Source organism: Liolophura sinensis, chromosome 4 (assembly GCF_032854445.1).
Source record: "Liolophura sinensis isolate JHLJ2023 chromosome 4, CUHK_Ljap_v2, whole genome shotgun sequence".
In the NCBI taxonomy this organism is placed as follows: Eukaryota; Metazoa; Mollusca; class Polyplacophora; order Chitonida; family Chitonidae; genus Liolophura; species Liolophura sinensis.
The window spans coordinates 20231280-20253671 of NC_088298.1; the positions used below are offsets into that span (position 1 = coordinate 20231280).

Sequence of the window (22392 nt, forward strand, 5' to 3'; positions counted from 1 at the left end):
ATTTTCTGTTTTTCTTTGTTTTTTTCATTCATGACGGGCGGTGGCCAAATAATTGTGTTGATGACAAAAAACCGATACCTAGAAATTCGGATAATAACAGCCCATAGATCAAAACTGGAAAGAGATCTATCACTTTGTAAAAATATTTCAGGAAAAAATAAATAGCTTAAAGTATAACAGGATAAAACACTTGCATTCTGTTTGCACTAAAAACAACGGATTTGTGTGACCAATATGCGCATCAAACCTTTCAAATATTTAAGGAAATGTACCATGCAAAACATACCCTGGCAAAGATCATGGAATACGTATGGTTTGGAAAGGGGAGACAAATGCTGTGTGTGTGTGTGTGTACAGGTTTATGAGTATAGAACTACTTTCACAGCTTTGAGTTGTCGTATTCGGCCTCTTTGTTACCACCATTTATCTCGGTTCCATTCTGATAACCGTCATTTTCAAGACCGTATTGAGTATCCCCATATTTCGGTGGTAAATCCGTCATGGCTTGAGACGTTCCATTCATTTCCTCCATGTCCATGCCTTCCCACACGTGGTCATACATCTGAAGAGCGGCGAATGGATACAGAATCAAAACGGCGAAATAGTCCTCAATCATATTTCCGTTTATCCCATGATCCTCTCTCATCTGTATCCTTGTTCTCGCCGCGGCTCCAGCAAAACCGAAGTACACCGCAGCGCCGATGTAGGCAAGACCGCTATACGCCGCCTCCAAGATCACCAAGGCAACTGACGCGTAGAAGAGGAACGCCAGAACGAACATATTCATCCATCCTCTGGAATTTGTTATTATGGAGTGTGCTCGTCCTATATGGAACCATGGAGCAATGATGGATACTAAGAATGAAGTAAACCGCTTGGCATTTTCAAATACATTGAACAGATCGTGAGAGAAAGTAGGTCCGTTCGGGTCGAGGTCTCCTCCTTCAATTTGTAACACTCGCCAAAGTGCGATGCACATGAAGTTCAGGACAATCGTGTAGGGGAGTCCGGCGGCGATGGAGACAACCCTGAGGGCTTTGAGAGCTTGGTCTCCTCCGGACACCAACAGGCCCGTGGCACATGCCCCTTCAGTGAGTGCCCAAAAGATTCGCTGCGTTCGCGGAGGATCTGGGTGTCCATTGGCTGATAAACTGTCGATGACGAGAGAACCGCTGTCTGAGCTGGTGACGAAGTAGAGGATGATACCGATGAGAGAGATGATAGCCAGGGAGGGATACAGAGCAGGGAAACTTTCCATTAGATCAAACCACATGTCCGTCGAGGCTCTGCAAGACAACCGGTACAACCCGTTGAATGATGCGCTGGAATTTTTTCCTCCGAATTCAGAATCGCAGGTGATATTGGCTAGGACGGCCTCTCTTTCCATCTTGATGCCAGCGGCTCCGAACATGCCGAACCAGAGGAAAACGTACAGTATTGGGACGGTCATGGTGTGCATGATGAACTGTTTGATGGTTCGACCGCGGGAGATCTTGGCGATGAACATGCCGACGAATGGAGCCCAGGCGATCCACCAGCCCCAGTAGAAGATGGTCCAGTCGTTGAGCCAGTTTGGAGCGGACTTTCCATCGGGAGCGTTGTTCATCTGAGCAAAAGCGTCCGTATGGAACCCTAAGCCGATGATGTTCTGAAAGTAATAACCGACGCTCTGAACAACGGCGTTGAGCATGTACCACGTGTCGTCGTAGAACAACCAAATAAGCATGATGAAGTTGCCGATGAGAAAGCAGATTTCGCTGAGCAGTTTGATGCCGACTTTGAGACCGCTGACGACTGAAGCTGTAGCCATCAGAGTAATGACCCAGATGATGATGATCTGCGTGTTCACATGAATTGGAATGTTCGTGTTCATTCTATGAAGACCTGTGTTGAGTTGCATGGCGCCGATACCCAGACTGGTACAGACGCCGAACATCGTGCAGACTACGGAGAGTGTATCGATCAGGTCTCCAAGCCAGCCGAAAATTCGCTCTCCGAGGATCGGATAGAAGCAGGATCTTACAGACATGGGCAGACCTCTCCGGTAGCAGATGAAAGCCAGAAGCATACCGATAATGACGTAGACAATCCAGCCGTGAATTCCCCAGTGGAAGTACGTCAGATTGATGGCGTCCTGCGCTCTCTGGTTGTCCGAATACCTGCAGATGAGAAAGGAATGCTCAGTTTAGCATTTTAGAAAGTTATGAAGCTAAGGTAAAGCGAACTGCATGTAAATCTATGACTTGATCTTGACAGGAGGTCGTATTTCACCGGTTAGTGTGACTAATTGCCAACTATCACAGTGTCGTCGTTGCTCTGGTATTATTTATTTATTTATTTTGATTGGTGTTTTACGCCGTACTCCAGAATATTTCACTTATACGACGACGGCCAGCATTATGGTGGGAGGAAATCGGACAGAGCTCGGGTAAAACCCACGAACATCCGCAGGTTGCTGACAGACCTTCCCACTTACGGTCGCTCTGGTATTATACTCAATGTGCTGTACATCATTCATTAATTCCAAAGGTAATTGTTGAGTTATGGTCGTACAGAATCTAATAACAGAAAGCTCTGCGTCCAGACCGACATTCGTATACCAGTCGTCAACCAATAAGGACATTCCAGGTCAATAATCGCTAGGGGAATTCCCCAAAACGATGTTTAACATAAACTACCAAAGAACTAAGTAGAAACTATGTTAAGTACAAAAAAGGACAAAAGAGAAACAGTCAACAGCTTTCATTGATGTTGAACAGACCCAAAGTAGGCGATTGAGTGAAATTAGTATTCAAATCGAGTACCATGCTTGAATATCACTTGTCGATAACAAAACATATGTCTCAGTTGCGCTTTGATTGCAACTGTTCACACATCCTACGTGGCGATCTAATTCAACATGCGAATATGTCATAAAAGTCAAAGCAGAAAAGTATTAATTTAAACAAGCTGATAATCTTACAGGCTGTCCCAAGGAGCATGTTTGAAAGAATATATTTTGCTTTCAGCATTAATTGGTTATAGACAAAAGGATAAAAGATAAGATGGCCCAGGACAATAATCTTGGAGTTCAGTGAAAAGCAATACAAAACAATCGTCTCAACAATAAGGCACTACCTCGAACTGATTTATTTATTTATTTGATTGGTGTTTTACGCCGTACTCAAGAATATTTCACTTATACCACAACGCCATCATTATGGTGGGAGAAGCCCGGGGGAAACTCACAACCATCCGCAGGTTGTTGGCAGACTTGCCAGACGTAAGGCCTGAGAGGAAGCCAGCATGAGCTGGACTTGAACTCCCATCGACCGCATTGGTGAGAGGCTCCTGGGTCATAACGTTAGTCTAGCGCGCAACTCACCTGAGCCACGGAGGCCCCACCCCGACTTGAAGGCGATACCTTTAATTGCTTTTTACATATCGCAGTCTAGGGGAATAATGGATTCTTCAGGAGCGAGGTTAGGGGATGTATAGACATCCATGATCATAATTTTTTGACACATTTTTGCGTCCAAACAGACATTTGTAAACCAGCCGTCAACCAAAATAGACCTTCAAGTCAATACTTGCAAAGGCCATTGTCCACAAAGACGTTTATCACAGACGGTCAAAAAGCTAAGAAAACGTATAAAATACGAAAATGGACGGAATCATGCTAAGAGGAGCAGTCAATATTTTCAACGATGTTGGAAAGCCGCAAGAAATGTTCTAGACGAATGACTGAAAACAGTATTCCAATCGTGTACCGTGACACTATATAAGCTGCCGAAAATAAAACAAAATTTTCACCTCATTTGCGTTTTAATTGCAACAGCTGTTATATCCAACGTGTTGATCTAATTCAACACGCCACCGTTGATGACAAAGCGATTAATGCCCATGCTGAGTATGAAGTTGTACTTATTTGGACAGTATAATGCCAATAGGTCCTGCAAGTGGCGAATACATATCTCATCTCGCCTCGTCTCGCCTTGTAATATTTGTTGGAAGCCTCCTTGGTCGAGGGGGTTGCCACGCTAGCACGGCGCAATGACCCAGGAGCCTCCCACCAATGCAGCCGTTGTGAGTTCAAGTCCAGCTCAAGCTGGCTTTCTCTCCTGTCGTACGTGGGAAAGTCTACCAGCAACCTGCGGATGGTCGTGGATTTCCTCCACCAAAGTAAGGCGTAAAACACCATTCAAATAAATAATAATATAAGTGGTAATATTTGTTGTATGCTGTGAAATATGATGATTTAAATCCACGTTAAAACTTGTCGATTCAAATCTTAGTTTGTCTCTGCACCACTTAATATACAAAAGCTACAGCATAGAAAATAAAACCAGTGTGACGACAGACAGATGTAAGTGGTTGTCTGACTGCTACTTCTCTTGCATCTTAACGGCTCTATTTAATATTTATATATTGTTTCTTAAATATTCCTTTGGGACCTAGTGTATTATGGCTGTTTTTGAAAACTAGTTACGATTACGGGCTTTGACGCTTCTTCATGGTTTACTTTAGCTTTTTTTATTTATTCTATTTTTGTTTTACGCCGTACTCGAGAATATTTCACTTATACAACGGCGGTCGGCATTGTGATGGGATGAAACGGAGCCGAGCTTCCCACGGGTAGGCAAAGATTTCAATTACCTGCATCATCAAAATGATATGTTAAGGTGTCCTCAACTTTGAAAAGAAAACAACCACTAAAAACTAAAATAAGACCTGTGACCTGTCCGACCACGGAAAAGTGTTATTTCCGGAGACGGAATACGTTTGTGAGTGGCTAGAATGCTGGGCTGTGTGATTATCATTTGCATACATGTGGTACACGTTCGCCCCATTCAGCCGAAATCAGGTAAGTGACTGAGCCAAGTGTAGATATAATGACCAAGTATCTGTCAAGGCACTCATCCGTGACTATATAGATCACAAATTAGAGGGAGGGAAGAGTAGGGTTGGGGGTGGGAGGGAACGGCCACTTAGGGATGATTTTATGACAACACTGATGTATGACACATACCAGTGAAGCGTGACATCCGGGAAATGTACTAGCGCCCAGTTGTTCAAAACTATGTTGAGACTTAATATCAGATTAAACTTTAACCCAAATCTTCAATTTAGGGCTTACTCCCAAAATAATTGTGTAATTTCAATATATTAAATATAAGTCTGCTGTTGTTATACTTTGGCTTTGGACAACTATATTTGCTGCTGAATTTGGCTAAACTTTAAATACAAAAGTAATTGAATACCAGTATTAGCTAATACACTTTTGAACAACAGGGCTCTGAAGATTGGCAAAAAAATTTAACGTTTAAAAAACGGAAAATTTAACTAGAGCATAGTCCATGATGGATTAGTTTAATAGGTTAGGCCTACTGTTGTAGTTTGCTCATTGGTGTGTTGCATTCAGACCCTAAACATCTCTACACAATATTGCTCGATCTGTCGGTCAAATCTTTGATATCCTATCCTCTAACATGTGTCGCCACAATATGGTTGAAATATTGCCGATGTGGCTTTAAGCCAAAATAATTCGAGACCTTCAGTTAGATGTTATAAGTTGTAACTTTTAACTTCAAATCTGAATTAGATTACATATTCTAGGTTGAAGTTACACATTACAAGTTCAATATTTAACTTGTAACTAAAGATCTAACATGTACATGCCGCCTAAAATGAGCTATTCATTTAATGAGGGGTCTGCGTGCAAAACGACACGAAAATGTCACAGTTATTGTGAACTTGATCAGTGGTATGAGAGCGAAAGAAATATTGAGTGTAATAAAAATAAACAAATACACTGCAGGCAAAATTGTGACTCATTTGTTCATGACAATTTTGCAACGTTCTGTCGGAACTGCGGCCGCTCGTGCCAGACTTCTGAATAGAAATACCGAAATTGACAAGAGCCCTCGTCAGGTTTGAGCATTTGCCAGCTAGCACTCTGCCATCGCTGCTTTGGTTTTACTCTCTAGTTTGTACGTCCTTAATTATATTTAAAGGCTAATTCACAAAACGAAAACCACGAACGCTATTTGTGCCCAGTCCTTCCTGGCCCAGGTGTGTTGTGTGAACATTTGGTAAAAAGAGAGTGACAATAATGGGGGTAGGGGTTGGGTTGGGTTATTGTAGTTATTGTCACCCATGTTGGAAAAGGACTCCTGGGGCGTAAACACCCGGGCAATGACTGAAAGAAAGTTAGTCTTACGTCGACATAATGGACTGATTCGTGTGCACCGGTTTTGGTTTGTCTGCTCCGGTAGAGTGATTTGTGATATTATAGCCAAGGGCAGTTGACAGACAGAAAGAAAGAACCGATGACATTTCAGGAAATGGGTGAATGCAGCGATGATGGGGGGGGGGGGGGGGGGGGGGGGGGGGGAGATAAAGGCGGTTTTAAAGGGACGTGCATAAAGATTTAAGTGGGTGATACACGCCATTACATCACGCCTCTATGGCTCTGGTTTAGGTGGGGTGCCAAGGGGCGTCAGATGCAACATCACCTGAAGGAGCGTGAACTTGCAGACTAATTCTTTCTGCACGCTACAGTGGTGTGAGGATTGGCATGGTAGTGATGAAGCAGGGGGTGGGGTGCGCTGGATGTCAAACGCCCCCATACCCACACCGAGTGCCTGGCATGAACCACCGAAATACTGCCGATTGACAAATCTCACGCCTTACAGAGAAATTTGTAGAACCGACTATAGCTGTTTGAGTCAAAATAAAGGACAAGCTAAATTTATTTGTTGCAACTTGTACCTTTCTACTAAAAACGGTCGACAGGTGAAAACGTTACAACTACTGTACGCCGGGAAGACATTTCAGCTTTGGAAAGGAGTTACGTGTACAGTCTGTAGGAATAGAAAGAGTGATCTGGTCCAAACATAATTTAAAAGACACGCCTCTTATTTAGTGAATGTGAGATAAGGCCTCAGGTTAAGGCAATGGCGTATACATGCTTCATGTTTAGAGTCATACCGTGCGTATTGATCAACATCACGCGTGCGCCTGTGGCTGTAAACCGCTCACACACCCAGTGCAATGCGTGCTATTATAAATGAAGGCTAAATTTTTATTCAACTTTTTCATTGCACACTTTGAAGTGGTACGGGCAATATGACAGTTCGCTAAGAGAGGTTTTGTTTGTATCATAGCAGCCAAGCATATACGAACAAACGGAACGGCTGCCTACCAGTCAGCACGACGATATAGCGCTGTAAATACGCTAAAAAATTTGTGTATTTTTTAATGTATGCTCGGGGTTTTACGTCCTGCATAACAATTTTTCAGTCATATGACGACGATATTGTCTATGTTAATTTGTTGAAAATATACATTTGTTGTTGGTGAAAATATATATAGTACTCTAATAGGGCAGCTCTTAAAAGGAACACATCGAGGAGATGGATGCTGAAACAGCCACCGTATACACCGTATACAGTCGGCCAGCGTATACAACTGTCGGCCCACGTATACAACGGTCGGCCAGCGTATACAACTGTTAGCCAGCGTATACAACTGTCTGCAAGTGTATACAACCTCCGGCCATCGCATACAACCACTTACGTTGGCACTCTATACGCATACAGGGTAGGCCAGAAGAAAACTATACTGGAAATTTTTGAGCTTTACTATGGTCTTAAAAAGTTATTTTCGTCATGAAACTGTGAGCACATAGGCCCAGGGCCTAACAATTAAAGCGTTCACCGTCATCTTTAGAACTCCCCATGGAGGTTATTTACGAATAGTAGGGTCATTCCAAGGACTGTAAAAATAATACTTGTTGCTCTGGACACTCAGCACTGAGAAATTAGGTGCAGGACTGGTTGGCTCGGTGTCAGTATAATTTGGCTGTGCGGGGTGTCATGCCTGGTATCTTAACACTTCAGTGGCGGCAGCACTTTGATGACATGGACTCGCTCAGATACATGAAGACACAGTATATGCACACACATCTTATGACTTCTCGTCGTCATATGATTGATTTTATTTGATTGGTGTTTTACGCCGTACCATATGATTGGAAAAATTGTTCAGTATAACGTAAAACTCTAATCACATATATATATATATATATACACACATTCACGTATATTAAATGTACGAGTTTGTAAAACTTACCTGTTCCAGTAGCGGTTTCCATATTCACCAGGTTCGTAGTGAAACATCGTCTCTGCCACTCCGAAGTAGAACAGACCGATTCCAATCCCGGCCGCAAACAACATGGTGAAATAGGCGGCATCGCTGAATTCTGGCTCTTCATTTTGACGGCCCAGTTTTAGATTGCCGTATTTCGAGAAATAAATGGCAATAATCAACAGCGCCCAGACATCCTGAGTTCCGATATAAAGCCAGGTCCAGGTTCTGGTAATCCACAACATGATTGGGGTCAACACCTCAAACGAACCCATGGGGTCCGCGCAGCACCAAGCCACTAGACCCCAAATGAGGAGTCCAGAAGCGATGGTGACGATGGGATTTAGTTCGATTCGAATCGGGCCTATTTTCCATTTTATATTGCAGCATTTTTTCAAATGCTCCTCAGATATTCGGTCGTATTCCTCTTGAGTAAGAACTTCCGTACTGCCCGAATTCAGGAGGTCCGCACTACTGCTCTGTGTGGAATTCATTTTGAGCAGTTATATTATTCCTCCATTCAATAGGCCTACACTTTCTCTGGCTTGTAAACCCTTATTCAAGAGTCGAACAGTTTAAACTGTACATGTACAGTCACTGCAGAAACCACAGTCCACTGACAAGAATTCCTGGAAAATATACAATTTTACTTCTGTATCTACGATCACAATTTTAAAATCTACTTCAGCGGGTTTCCGGAAGAGAGCTGTGGAGGTAATCGGCGTCATTCAAGGCACATTCATACATCCATGTAATTACAACTAGTTGTATAACCGCGTCCGTCTTCAGCAGTTGTACTGACCACATAGCCTCTCCCTCAGTATTTATAACAAGAGGTGAGGGGTGGGGGAAAGGGGGATGGGGAGGAGGTGTATTTCTGATAGGTGAACCTCCATACTTTACACACGTCATTGATCAATTTGCATACGTGGTCAGTGTTTAGCTTACATCTCTGGCTGATGACCGTGGACATGCCTACCTGTGCTCCTCAACCTTGACTTTTCATTGGCTGACTCAGCACGCGCAAGACATTTAAGACAAAAACACATCCGTGTCACAATAATATTTCAACGCAGGCTAAATATCTCGGCCACAAACTCTTTAAGGGAGATTCGATTAATATAATATTGAAAGTCCTGCAAAAACCTACTCAACCACGCTGAACATAACCTTTATTTATTTGATTGGTGTTTTACGCCATGTAAAAAGAAGAATATTTCAGTTATACGACGGCGACCATAACGTCGATACGAAGTACGAACAGAAAATTTCATTTATTATTTTTTTTCTGCACTGTGCTTCGAACACTATATACGGGGTGTTAATCCTTTACAATATGACGGTGTTTTATAGTTCTAACTTGACAGTACCATAAAACACAGAGTTGTATAGAAGTAACGGGGTTTCATGTAAAAGACCCCCCCCCCCCCCAACCCCCCTCCCCTATTACCCTCAACACGGTTGTTTTTATAATGCTGCAGGTTTACTTCAGTCCATGCTTGTCCTAATTCAAGTCCTATTTTCCGTTCCCCGGTTGTTTCGAGGGTTTTATAACGCTGTACTTTTCCACGCATTGTTGTTCCGAAGCGCGGAAAAGTGCCTGTACGTATATCTGGCTCACATCCTGCCTGATACGACGAAGTTCATTGAACACTGACGCCTTCAAGGGAAAACAAATCCCAGCAGACTTTTGTTATCATTGTTGTAAAGACGTCCACTACACGTCACGCGTGATTGAACAAGTCTAAATACGTCGGCCTGATTACTGTCAATCACAAAATATCTCCCACTTGCGGTGGTCGAAGGGATAGTGTGACCTTGCCCTCTCTAAGCTGAGGCCAATGTCCCAGCGGCCCAGTGGCGAGGAGTCTGGTCATGTTTAACATTGAAAAAGTAAAGTCAATGTATAATCTAACACAACAGGTTCGTATATTTACCGTAGCCTAATGAATCTACAGTTGTGCGAGTGAAATCTTCTTGCATGAGCACGGAGGGGCCTCCATAGTAGAGGTGGGAACAGCGTGCCAATGACTTAGAAACCTTTCACCACTGCGGTCACTGTAAGTTCATGTCGACCTCATGCTGGCCTCCTCTCTGGCCATACGTGGAAGGCCTTACAGTCACCCGCGGATGGTCGAGGGTTTCCCCAAGGCTCTGCAAGGTTTCGTCCCTGCATAACACTGACCGCCGTCGTATTAGTGAAATATTCTTGGCTGCGGCGTAAGACACCAATCAAATGAAAAAAAAAAATGCATGAACACGGCGTTATATAAGTACCAATCAATACACATATACCAGATAAGCCTAAGTATAGCTTTTGCCAATGCCAAGTTATATGGGACAATATATGGGACAAACGTATATGAATTTATGATCCTGTCACTTGGATAGACATTGAGTGTAAATACAGATATAAAACATATCAGTGCAAACACGTCTTCTACGCATGTGCATCATATTAGTCAAACCCGGCCACTGACAAGGAATTTGTAATTTCTCCCACGTTCACCAACAGTCGGTTTTTTTTTAAAATTTATTTATTTGTCTGATTGACGTTTTATGACGTACTCAAGAATATTTCAATTATACGACGGCGACCAGCATTATGGTTGGAAGGAACCGGGCGGGGCATGTGGGAAACCCACGGCCATCGCAGATTGTTCGCGGGGTGGTTGTGTGTGTGTGTGTGTGTGTGTGTGTGTGTGTGTGTGTGTGTGTGTGTGTGTGTGTGTGTGTGGAAGGGGAAGGGGGGGGGCAATAAGTGTGCCCGTTTTCTTATTTTGACGTTGTCTTTCACAGATATAGTGTGCACATCTGCAGGCGTCACGTGTGAGAAGGTTCGTCAGTGACTAGCCGACGGTCAGTGGTTTATCAGGGCACGCCTATTTCCTCCACCCGTAAAACTGATTGCTATCGTAGAAATGAATAATGAGCTCTCGCTGGGCCATTCGATTATAGAGATGTTGTAGCTGTTTCGAAACATTTATTTCAAAGGATTTGCAAGATCAGTCAGGGAGTTAAAGTGATCTTTTATTGATAATTTTTATTTAACGCAGCCAAGGTTAAATTGCACTGACCCCAGCATCACGGAACTGTCTTAGGATTAAATCAAACTTAATCCAAATTTCAAAACACGTTAATGAGCTAAATTCTGATTTTTCTGAAAAAAAATTCTGAATTTTTACTTCAATTGTCACAGTTCTCGTGGGTTTCCATGGTCATATTAAAAACTAGCAGTTTTACGCCGTACTCAAGAATATTTCACTTATATGACGGCGCTTAGCATTATGGCGAGAGGAAATCGGGTAGAATTCGGAAGAAACCCACGACTGTGCGCAGGTTGCTGACTGACCTTCCCACGTGCGGCTGGAGAGGAAGCCGGCATTGCCTGGGCTTGAACTCGGGTACATTCGCATTGACGAGAGGTCCCTCGTGTCATTGTCCCGCGCTCACACACCATTCGGTGAGGGAGGCCCCAATAAATCATTATAAGAGAATGTCATATATAAAAATACTGACGCACTGACAAAATGAGGAGACGCTGTGATGGAACTTTCCACTGAGGTCAACGCCGTAAGTGAAATTCAAAACTACAAACATGTAGCCTGAATAGGTAAAGGATTTCTAGCAAATCTCTTCCAGGTTGTAGAAATATGTGTTTTGTCTGTGTCAGCGCGTACTGGTAGTTTACCCTTTGTCTGTGGACACGCCGTGTATGTACATGCACAAATACAAATGCTTAGAGAAGGTTGCGTTCATGCACGTGAGTACCTTTAGCGAGATTTTGGGGTAAACAACTGCGGCGAGATATTCAGCATTCTTTCCCCGATCCCGACTTTAGTGCTGAGGTCACTTGAACCGTATACACCATACATGGTGGAGGAATTCCAGTGTTTATTTGTTTAACATGACGGTCTTACATTGGGTTCAGATCCAGTCCCGGACAGAGCATTTGTGAATTTCTCCCTTCCCACTATTCGTGGGACCAACCCCGAAGGCTCAGTTAGTAGAGCGTTCGTGTCATACCTAAGACCGTAAAAAAGAGGGAGTTCAGCATTAAGGGAACAGTGCAACGACTGGTTGACCCATTATCAGTGTAACGGCACGGGTGGGGCGAATTACTTACCTTAGGTGAATGGTTTTCATGGAGCAGCACTAGATAAAAGAGCCGTGGAAATCCGTTCTTCAACAAGGAGGCACATTACACGTATATGCACTCTAAGGACTCCTTCGTATAACTGAAAAATTGTTAAGTATTGTTAAGTAAACCCTAAGCACTCACTCGCACTAAATCACTCGCTCGCACTCATTCACTGTTCGTGGAGACTTGGAGACAATATCTGGCTGCCCATAACGTGCGTACGAAAATTTGCGCAGACAATAACGTCCACTTGTCTTCAGTCAATGTGGCGTGCATATATGTACTTCAAACGTGTGAAAGTTCGCCAGAAACTTGCCAAAGGTTTACCCCCGACACTCCGAATTAATCCGCCCATAAAACTGATCGCGTTACACAACAATTAATCAATCAATCAGCCAGTCAATCAATGCATCTGCCAATCGAACAATCGATCGATTTCGTGAGCATTCTGGTAAGGTTGTAACAGGGTGATCTTGGACGAGGAATTACCAGATGTATTGTAGATACACCGAAACACCATGCTGAAGACACCAGAAGACACCAAATAACACCCGAACAACTTGCACCCTCAGCGAAACACCATGCGCTGCCTATAAAATAGGTGAGAACCGATGACATCCTAGTTCTGGTCCTGTAAACTTGTTTAGTTCGTCTTACATGAAGTTTGTTGGGAACCATTTGACTCTCAGAAATATGATATGAACCTGTACAAGTCGCCTGGGCGGTCTCCAGCAACCTGCGGATGGTCCTGGGTTTTCGCCGGGCTCTGCCCGGTTTCCTCCCACCATAATGCGGTCGTATAGGTGAAATGTTATTGAGTGCGGTGTAAAACACCAATCAAATAAATAAATAAATGTCGCCTGGGCACTTCTTATCCCCTAAACATAAAACTGATGTGAAAACTTCTTTAATATATGGCATTAAATCCCAAATGACCACGTCGGTGGTCGGGTCATACCAAAGATTTTTAAGAAAGGAACTTACTGCTGCCTCGCTTGGTGTTCAGCACTTACAGGTTAGAGCAAGGAAACATGACTGGCCGACCTGGTGTCAGTATAATGTGACTGGGCCTGGTGTGGTGGGGTGGGGTGGTGTGGGGTGGCAGGGTGGGGTGACTATGTGGGGTGTCATGTCTGGTGTCTTCAGTGACGGGAGAATTTTGGCGGCATGGACTCGCCCTGCCACAAGAGGACATTGTGTGTACAACATATATAGGTATATGGCGTTAAATAACGATCAAACAAGTAGGCAAGTAAGTAAATAAATAAAAAATAAGTATATAAATAAATAAATAAATAGGACGTACAAACACTTATTTTTGATTTATTTGTTTACTTACCTACTTATTTAATCGTTATTTAACGCCATATACCCACATATATTGTACACACAATGCCCTCTTGTTTCAGGGCGAGTGCATAAATAAATAAATAAATAAATAAATAAATAAATAAATAAATAGGACGTACATACACTTGTTTATCGGACGTCAGTGTTAGTGTGAGTGTGTATAAAGACAAAACAACATGTCAAAACTCAAAGGTGACGGCTAGTAGTTCTAACCACTTCAAAGACGTGAAGACAATAAAACATCTGGGAATGGGTGCTATAAAACCTGTTGCCTCCCCGGCGGCACGTGGGGAGCCCTGCCAGCAACCAGGGTTGTGGGTTTCCTCCGTGTAATGCCCGGTTTCCTCCCACCATAATGATGGCCGCCGTCATGTAAGTGAAATACTCTTGAGTACGGCGTTAAACTCCAATCAAATAAATAAATAAATAAAGTGAAGGCAATATAACACCTGCTAATGGATGCTATAAAGCCTGTTGTGTTCTACGTAGCCATTGTTTAGATCTATTAACCCATATTGACGACACCATTATGTGATTATAGATCTTACAAACTGTGCCTGGGTGTGAGAGCAAAATAAACAGAGGTCGTCAGAGGATTTTGTTAAAAATTCTGACGACCTCATAGTTAAGATGGCAAAGCGATTTTACAGTTTGGTTTGTTTATCCGGAAACAGTATAAATGATAGAATATGCATTAAGGGAAATTTACTCAAGGTTCAGAGTGGAATATGCCTGTATAATACAATCATAAGTAACACCGATGTGTTATAAGTCTAAATGCTATTCTGATTGATTGTTGGCAGACAGAATGGTCAGGCGAGGCAATTAATAATGGAGTGTGTTCTCAAAAATCAGGATTTTATCGGCTAGAAAAATACATTAACTAGGGCTTAATCAGAAGTGAAAGAGTCTGATGAGATGTTACATCCGGATAAAACAAAGTTTGACAAAAGTTAGAAAGGCTTGTGATTGATCACTCAAACTGACTTGGAAAAAAACAGCCCTGTGCAAAATAATTAATAAATAAATACGTGTATTTCGGAAAAAAATACACATACAATAAACAGAGCTGAATACTAAGCTGTTGCAAAAAATTTTTATGTCGTAACATAGATATAAATCGCCATCTGCATTTCTTCGTGTCACGTATTATCCGTTCTGCACATGCGTACTGATGCCCGTTGGAAACAGCTATCTGCGTCGCGTATACCATTACAAATAGCAATACAAATACAGTCAGCCTCAAATAATATTACTCATCTCTAGACCACAAATGTATCATAAAATTATGGTATCTGCCATACGGTTATATCTCAGACCAATTACATCGCGTGTAATTTGCTGCCATATGATGGCCAAGGCAGCACCTGGCTAAAACATATTCCAATCGAAAGCAGGATTCTTAAGCTTTATGAAAAGAAACATACTTTATAATTTTAATGATATTTCACTGAATAACATGTAGGACAAAATGTCAATACAGCACAAATGTCTAGTGTGAATCGAGGCAGGCATCTAGAGAATTTTATCCAATCAAACACGTTGCTATTATATTGTGCGGCTTAAGTGACGTAGCCGTGAACCATTCACTCCATAAAGTTACACATGACAACGCAGAACTACTGCACAAGACATTATTTTGGGATTGTTTATAACGATTTAGTCACGTATAGCCGAGGGGCCATTTCACAGTGTTGCTGAATTTTATGCACTGGGACATGTCTGTATCATTTACGGACCACCAAAGACGTAAAATCATTTGATTTACAAGCCGTGTAATATTCAACGACGGTATCACAAACTATGTCAGACGGTTTAGTTGCATATCGTCTCGGCCCAAACCGCATTCATCTCTCCAGTAGACACTAGGCCTACTTAGACACGCTGTTCAAATTATACAAAATCCATCTTTTGTCGTCCATTTTACTGATTAGTCAGCGGTTTCTAAATAACAAATGCCAGAGTCGGTGAAAATCCCATTAGGGATGCCGATACGAAGGTTGACGGGAATGAGTAGAAGGCATCTCACTGGATAATGCTTTAATTAATTGAATCTTATGACATGTTTTTTTTCTCTAAGTTTATGAGAACTGAAGAATTTAAATTTTGCTGGTTTAACTTTCTTGCATGCAAGGGATGATTTTTTTGTTTTGTTTTATAAAATACAGTAAAATTATCGAAGGCTGTGTTCAAGCCAGGGTGCTTTCTCTGACGTCTGCGATGACTAGGTCGATCAGCGGTGCTCTCATCTTACAAGCCACCACGACCTAACTGAAGCATAAAATTCAGCGACAGTCGAATGCCTAGGTCAGAAGACACGGTTTTAAAACCGGCGAGAAATCACCTACAGATTCTAACACCTAAAATGTGCACTTAACGGTGTATCCAAGCATGTCTTGAAATGTTATCTATCGTTGTTTGAACATGCGTAATTTGTCAAGGGTCAAAGCCTGGCATTTTCTGTGGACTCAATGTGTTAACATTCCCCCTATACCATCCTTATACCATCGGTGTTCTTTACGACAGCTGTGTAAAGGCTTAGTTCTCCTGGGAAAATAATTTATTCAGCGTTCCGTTATTGGCGTGCATCATTCAATTTGGATGGGGAAACGCCATTACAAATTAATCTCCCCCCCTCCCCCAAGCCTAGATCAGTCACAGTGGTGCATAGATTAATTTGTATTAGAATCTAGCATGCATGTAATACAGCAATTGTATTGTAATTTTGAAAATAATTAATAGGGGTCAAAATCCCCAGCACAACCCCTCCTGAGGCTGCGACCTGAACCAGGTTACTGCAGACTACTTAAACTGTAAATGATATAGCAGGCTTACTGTACCAACAGTTCAAGCAGTGTATCTGCAGGCTACTTAAACTGTAAATGATAGCTATTTATCAATTGTACCCTTATGGCCGAAGTCCACAGCTTTTAACTGACATAGGCTACTCCTTTGACTATAATAAGGAAAATAACTTCGACGTTAGAGAGCTAGAGTAAACGTGACGTCGCTTCGATAATGGAGACCCCCTGAAGCTGAATCTAGACGAAGTTTAACAAAACTTTTACTAGGTTGAAAAAAATCTTTATATAAAAAAAAATTAATGCCGGTTTAAAATAGTCTTCAGTGTGCATAACCATTAGTCAGGTGCTGTCTTTCACTTTAAGCACTAACGTGAACAGTTAGAATAAAACCCTAAATGAGGCACACTGACAATAGGCCATATTTCACCGGTGGCGTGTGACCGTTTGCCAATAATCACACTATCCGGTTTTACTGTCTATGCTGCAGTCGTGTAATGTTCGTATACTGTGATGGTGCCAAGATGTTTTTATTTTGCTTGTCAGCAGTGTCGAGTGTATGTCCTTCAAGTGTTATATCACCAGGTATTTGTTACATCTGCCCACGTATACCTATAACATTTAGTCCAAACTGCGTCACCAGCCCGGGAATTAACTATGTCATGTTAACCCGGTGTAAACAGTAAACGCCATACACAAACTACCCACCAGCGCGACGAATCTAGTCCATACACTGTTTTCATTACATGGTTGAAGTCGCAACCTGTTTGACTGATTTATTTATTTCATTGGTGTTTTATTTATTTATTTATTTGATTGATATTTTACGCCGTACTCAAGAATATTTTACTTATACGACGGCAGCCAGCATTATGCTGAGAGGAAATCATCCACAGGATAGACCTTCCCACGTACGGTCAGAGAGGAAGCTGGCACGAGCTGGACTTGAAGTAATACAGCAACTTCATTGGGAAGTAAGCGAGTCAGTGCTGAGGGTTTAACGTCGTACTTAACAATTTTTCAGTCATGAGACGACGAAGGAGATCTTAGAGTGCACGTAATGTGCCTCCTTGTTGTAGGACGCGACTGCATTAGTGAGAGGCTCATAGGTCATTGTGCCGCGGTGGCTTGCATGCTAAACATCCCCAGCCACGGAGGCACTCGCAACCATGGCCACTATGCTCGTGCACGCATGCATCCATTTCAAACATAGCGCTTGGGTGGCCTAATGGTTAGAGCGTCCTCCTCGAAGTAAGGAGACGTTTGATCAAACCCGTGTCGGGTCAGGCTAAAGACTTCAAAAATGTCACTTGTTCCTGCTTCGCTTGGTATTGACCACTGAGAAATTAGAGCAAGTGGACAGAAGTGGTTGGCTCAGTGTCAGTACAATGTGAACGGGTTGGGTGTCATGCCTGTTGTCTTAAGCCCCTTGGCGGCATGAACTCGCGCTGCCACAAAAAGACACGGTATATGGACACACACCTAATGATTTCTCGTCGCCATATGACTCAAAAAGTATTAAGTACGATGTAAACACTTGAACTCACAAACATTTGTGTCACATTTGCCGTCTGACTACATCCGTTTTCAATATTCATCGATATAAAGTACTTTATAAACTCAAGTGTCGTTTGCAACCATTGATTATAAGACGTTTCAAAGAAGAACAGAAGGACGTATTTCGGAAATTGTTTTTTTCTGACGTCACTTCCGATTTCATTTATTCATTTCTGGTCGTTGGTTAACGACAAACTCAAAACTATTTAACTTACATGATGCAGGTGAGTTTTACGGAAGAAGAAATTGGAGTGCTCGGTTTAAACCACCAGCAATTGGCAAATTACTGACCAATTTCACTGACCACATGTAACGTACATGTGTGCATTTTGAAGGAAGGCGAACATTAAATGGTAGCACGGACAAATTACTTGTCCAGGGTAGGGTTTGAACCGTCACCTCGTTTCCGCTAGCTATTTAAAGCGCATAACCACAAACCAACAGACCGCTCCCTCTTCCTACATCATCATATGATCTTAATGCTAACTGTTCAAAATTTTATACCTATGGTTTTGATGTAAAGCGATATATGTGGCCATTCGCCAACTCTCACAGGGTCGTCGCTGCTCTGGGTTTACTCTCCATATACTGTAACAGGATTTCATCGGTTACGCGTAACCATTTGCCAACTCTCGCTCTGTCGTCGCTGTTTTTTCTTCCGTACTGTAGCAGGATTTCACAGGTTAGGTGTGAACATTGCCAACACTCACACTGTCACCTATGCTCAGGTTTTACTCTCCATTCTGAAGTCGGATTTCACCGGTTATGTGTGACCGTTTGTCAACTCTCACACTGCCATCGCTGCTCTGCTTTTACTCTCCGTACTGATGTAATATACACTGCGCTGTTTTGGTGGACATATACGTGATATTTTCCACATGTTTGCAGATGGTAGTAAGTTTCAAGACCTTTAATCTCTGTAGGTAAATTTGTTTTGATTCTGCATCGTGTACAATAAAAGAGAAATGCAGAATGCTTGGGAAAAAATGGAGGGCAACAATTTTATGGAATATAAACACTTTAAACTTACGCCTGGGCTTGACCAGTCAAATGCAAGATCGTGTGATTCGAATTTGATATTATGGAACGTATGATTAAAGCGTTAGGATCGCCTCGTCAGCCAAAGAGGTAGCCAAGGGCAGATATATTTCTAGGGTGTTCTCTTAAAGGAGAAGAAAACATAAAAATGATGCCAAAATCAGATGAAAGAGCGTCAAAACTTATTTACAAATATGATCTTTAATATTTTTTTTCAAGAGAGAAGGGAATTTGAAAATATTTTTGTATGGTGGGTATTTGGGACCAACTTTTGGTATTTATCGTTGTTGCATATTAACGTTCTAAACAAGGATGTGATGCTTGTCTAATAAATTTATTTGAATGTAAATTTGTTGTTTATATGTGCATTTAACCCAAATTATGATAATATTTATGAACATTTTAAAAATATAAATATGATCTAAATTGAGGTTTAATACATTTGTTAGCTGAAAAGAACAAATTCTAGTGCAAAAATATTTATTAAAGCTGTGTTACATCCTCATTTATGACGTTATTAAACAAAGATTATAAATATCAAAAGGTGGTCCCAAATACCCACCATACAAAAATTATTTTCAAGTGTCTTTTTCTCCTTAAGGAAACAAAAACGGAAAAAGTATAGAAGACTAGATAGAATAACTTTTCTCACTCTTTCGTGAGAACTTTATGTCATTTTTATGTTTTCTCCACCTTTAAAAATGGATTGTTATATACATATATAAGCTTAATAACGTTATTAAGCCCAACATTGTGGCAGTGATGGATGCCTAATTTTCCCCACCATAATACTGGCCACCGTCGTATAAGTGAAATATTCTTGAGTACGGCGTAAAACACCGATCAAATAAATAAATAAACGAACATCTTCTAGTCCAACATCGTGCTACAACTTGAATACAATCATTAGGCGGTATTAGCAAAATGTATACTTAAATTTTGTAGCATTTAACTTATGGCTTGTAAAATGTCGACACATTCACATTTGCGTTTTAAAACAATGACAAAGCGAATGTATATAAGGACCAGGCCAGGCAGTTTCTGTGAGCAGACGACCATCGGGATCAGGTCAAAATGTGAAGTGGGAAAAAATCCGGAAGACATGATTGTTGGCAACAAAACTTATCTCAGAAGAGCATGTTTCCGAATTTTATAGACGTTCTGGATTTTAAATTTAACATTGGCTTTCGTATGTACATGTTTATAGCCTCGTTATTTTGTTTGTTAACAGCTCAAATTTGAACATCTAAATAATGTACACAATCTGGGCACAGAAAAAAACACAATTACATGTATTACTTTTGTGTATAAGCCAGGATTCTGCTGATGCAGTTAAATATCACCGATGTCTCGTCCCTTTGCATTGTTTTAATGTTATTGTATATAAAATGCGATGAAAACACAGCATAACGAGTAATTCTGGACCAGTGACGTCTTGTAAATTGCAACACCACCGCTTTTTGTAAACCTCATTCTTCTGCTTACATCATGACGCCAAATGAGCCCATATACGGACAGTTGAAATAAAACCCTAACAGAGATAAATTGGCAAGAGGCTGTATTTTCACGGGTATATATATGTAACCATTTCCCAACTATCACACTGTCGTCGCTATACTAAAATGATATTTTATACTGTATTGCTGAATAAACCAGGATCCTGCTGGCAATCGAACTAAGCGTCCCCGAGGCCTGGATCCAGTTTGACAAAGCGGCGTATGACATCTTTTTATCGTACAATTGTCGTACGATATTTTGTACTTCACTGGTCCTATAAGTGCGCTCATCGTATATATACGACATCTTTGTGAAACTGGGCCCAGGTTTATTTGCATTGTTTTAATGTGATTGTACATTAAATATAATGTTTTATATTTAAAAAGAATGACAACAAAAACAGAAGTCGCCATCATCAAACTGGTTCATTGTAAGATGAGCTTATTGGATCTTTATATGGAAGAGACTTCATGACGTCATCACGAACATTTCTAGCATTTAGAAAGACAAATCTTGTAACGTGAATATGGGTTAAGATGAGTTGTTTGTTTATTTACGTATTTATTTACTTATTTTATTTGATTGCTGTTTAGCCCCATACTTAAGATTGTTTTGCCTATATACAAGGCTGAAGGCTGGTACCCGTTGTGTAAACCACTGAACTTCAGCAAGCTACTGACTAACTTTTCCACGTGTGGCGTTACGAGTAATTCTAACAGTGTATCCATGGACATGGTTTAGAAAAAAACTACGAAAGTTTGTGAATTCATTGTCTCTCAACACTTCAGATTTAAAACCCACTTTAGAATTCAAATATTTTACGAAATGTTATTTCTGTTTAGGAACAGGTAAAACAAAGCAACAACAACATCAAAAAAACATTTATTCACAAAGTGTTCAGTTTATATTTGACTACAATGACTGCATTACGCTTTATTTATTGAACAGAAGCATCCGGGTTGCTACCTGCAGAAACATTTCACGGATTAAATACTTAAGTATAAACGTAAATAGTTTTCTAGTCAAAAAGCTGAGATATCACACTATGTCTGACGTCAATGTCATTTTGCAATCAGATATGCTCCAGCAAACATTTGTTGTCTTCTTTTCTACGAAATCAGTCTTGGACTAAAATAGACAACAATGCAGGAAAATACCCAAAGTTCAGTGGGGAGAAAAAAACTACAAAAAATACCTCTATTTTTGGCAACAGTTTACACATGTTCTCTTTCAAATGAAGACCATTGCTGATTTTTATTTCTTTTCTGCGGTTTTCTGAAAAGGTTATTGTCATTTATTATTTTGTGGGTATTTTAACACGGGTCTTTCGCAATGAGGACTTCCGCTACCAGGAGTTGATTGCATGGTTTGTGGTTTTATGCTCTGTGCTTTATGTTTACCATTCAGGAAAAAGCACAAGCGTTCATCTGCCCAGAGTCAAGGTTTTGTAACTCTGTCTGGTGTCTTGTCTGTTGTCGTGCCTTGTGCCTTTGACATGGGGTCACATCTGGTGTCCCAGTCCTGGTCTCTCTGGCCTAATGTCCCAGGCCTGGTGTCCCTGGTCTGGTGTCTCTGGCGTAGTGTCATGTCTGGTGTCCTCGTCTGGTGTCATGTCTGGTGTCTTTTTTATATCTCACCATGAGTATCTTCACCAGCTATGCGAACATTTTTTTTTCGATTCACTGGAGATTTGACTTATTTAATACTGCATCTTCGATCCAATTATAGACTAGTCTAAATTCGGTCATGAAATCAGCACATATCTTTGGTCACATGATCATTATAAATCGACGGTGTGTGATCATGTGACCTCGTCTGTCTTGCGCACCTGACTGGTATTCTGATTGGTCACAATCGCTCCTACAGTCAAACTGGTACCCC

General features: G+C 41.4%; 1 protein-coding gene across 1 annotated transcript; it reads right to left on the reverse strand.

Moving 5' to 3' along the window:
* Nucleotides 1-379: 379 nt before the first annotated feature.
* Nucleotides 380-1936, reverse strand: LOC135464507 (glycine betaine transporter 1-like). Its single transcript, XM_064741931.1, has one exon. It carries the CDS (start codon nt 1934-1936, stop codon nt 380-382), a length of 1557 nt encoding a protein of 518 aa, XP_064598001.1.
* Nucleotides 1937-22392: the final 20456 nt, after the last annotated feature.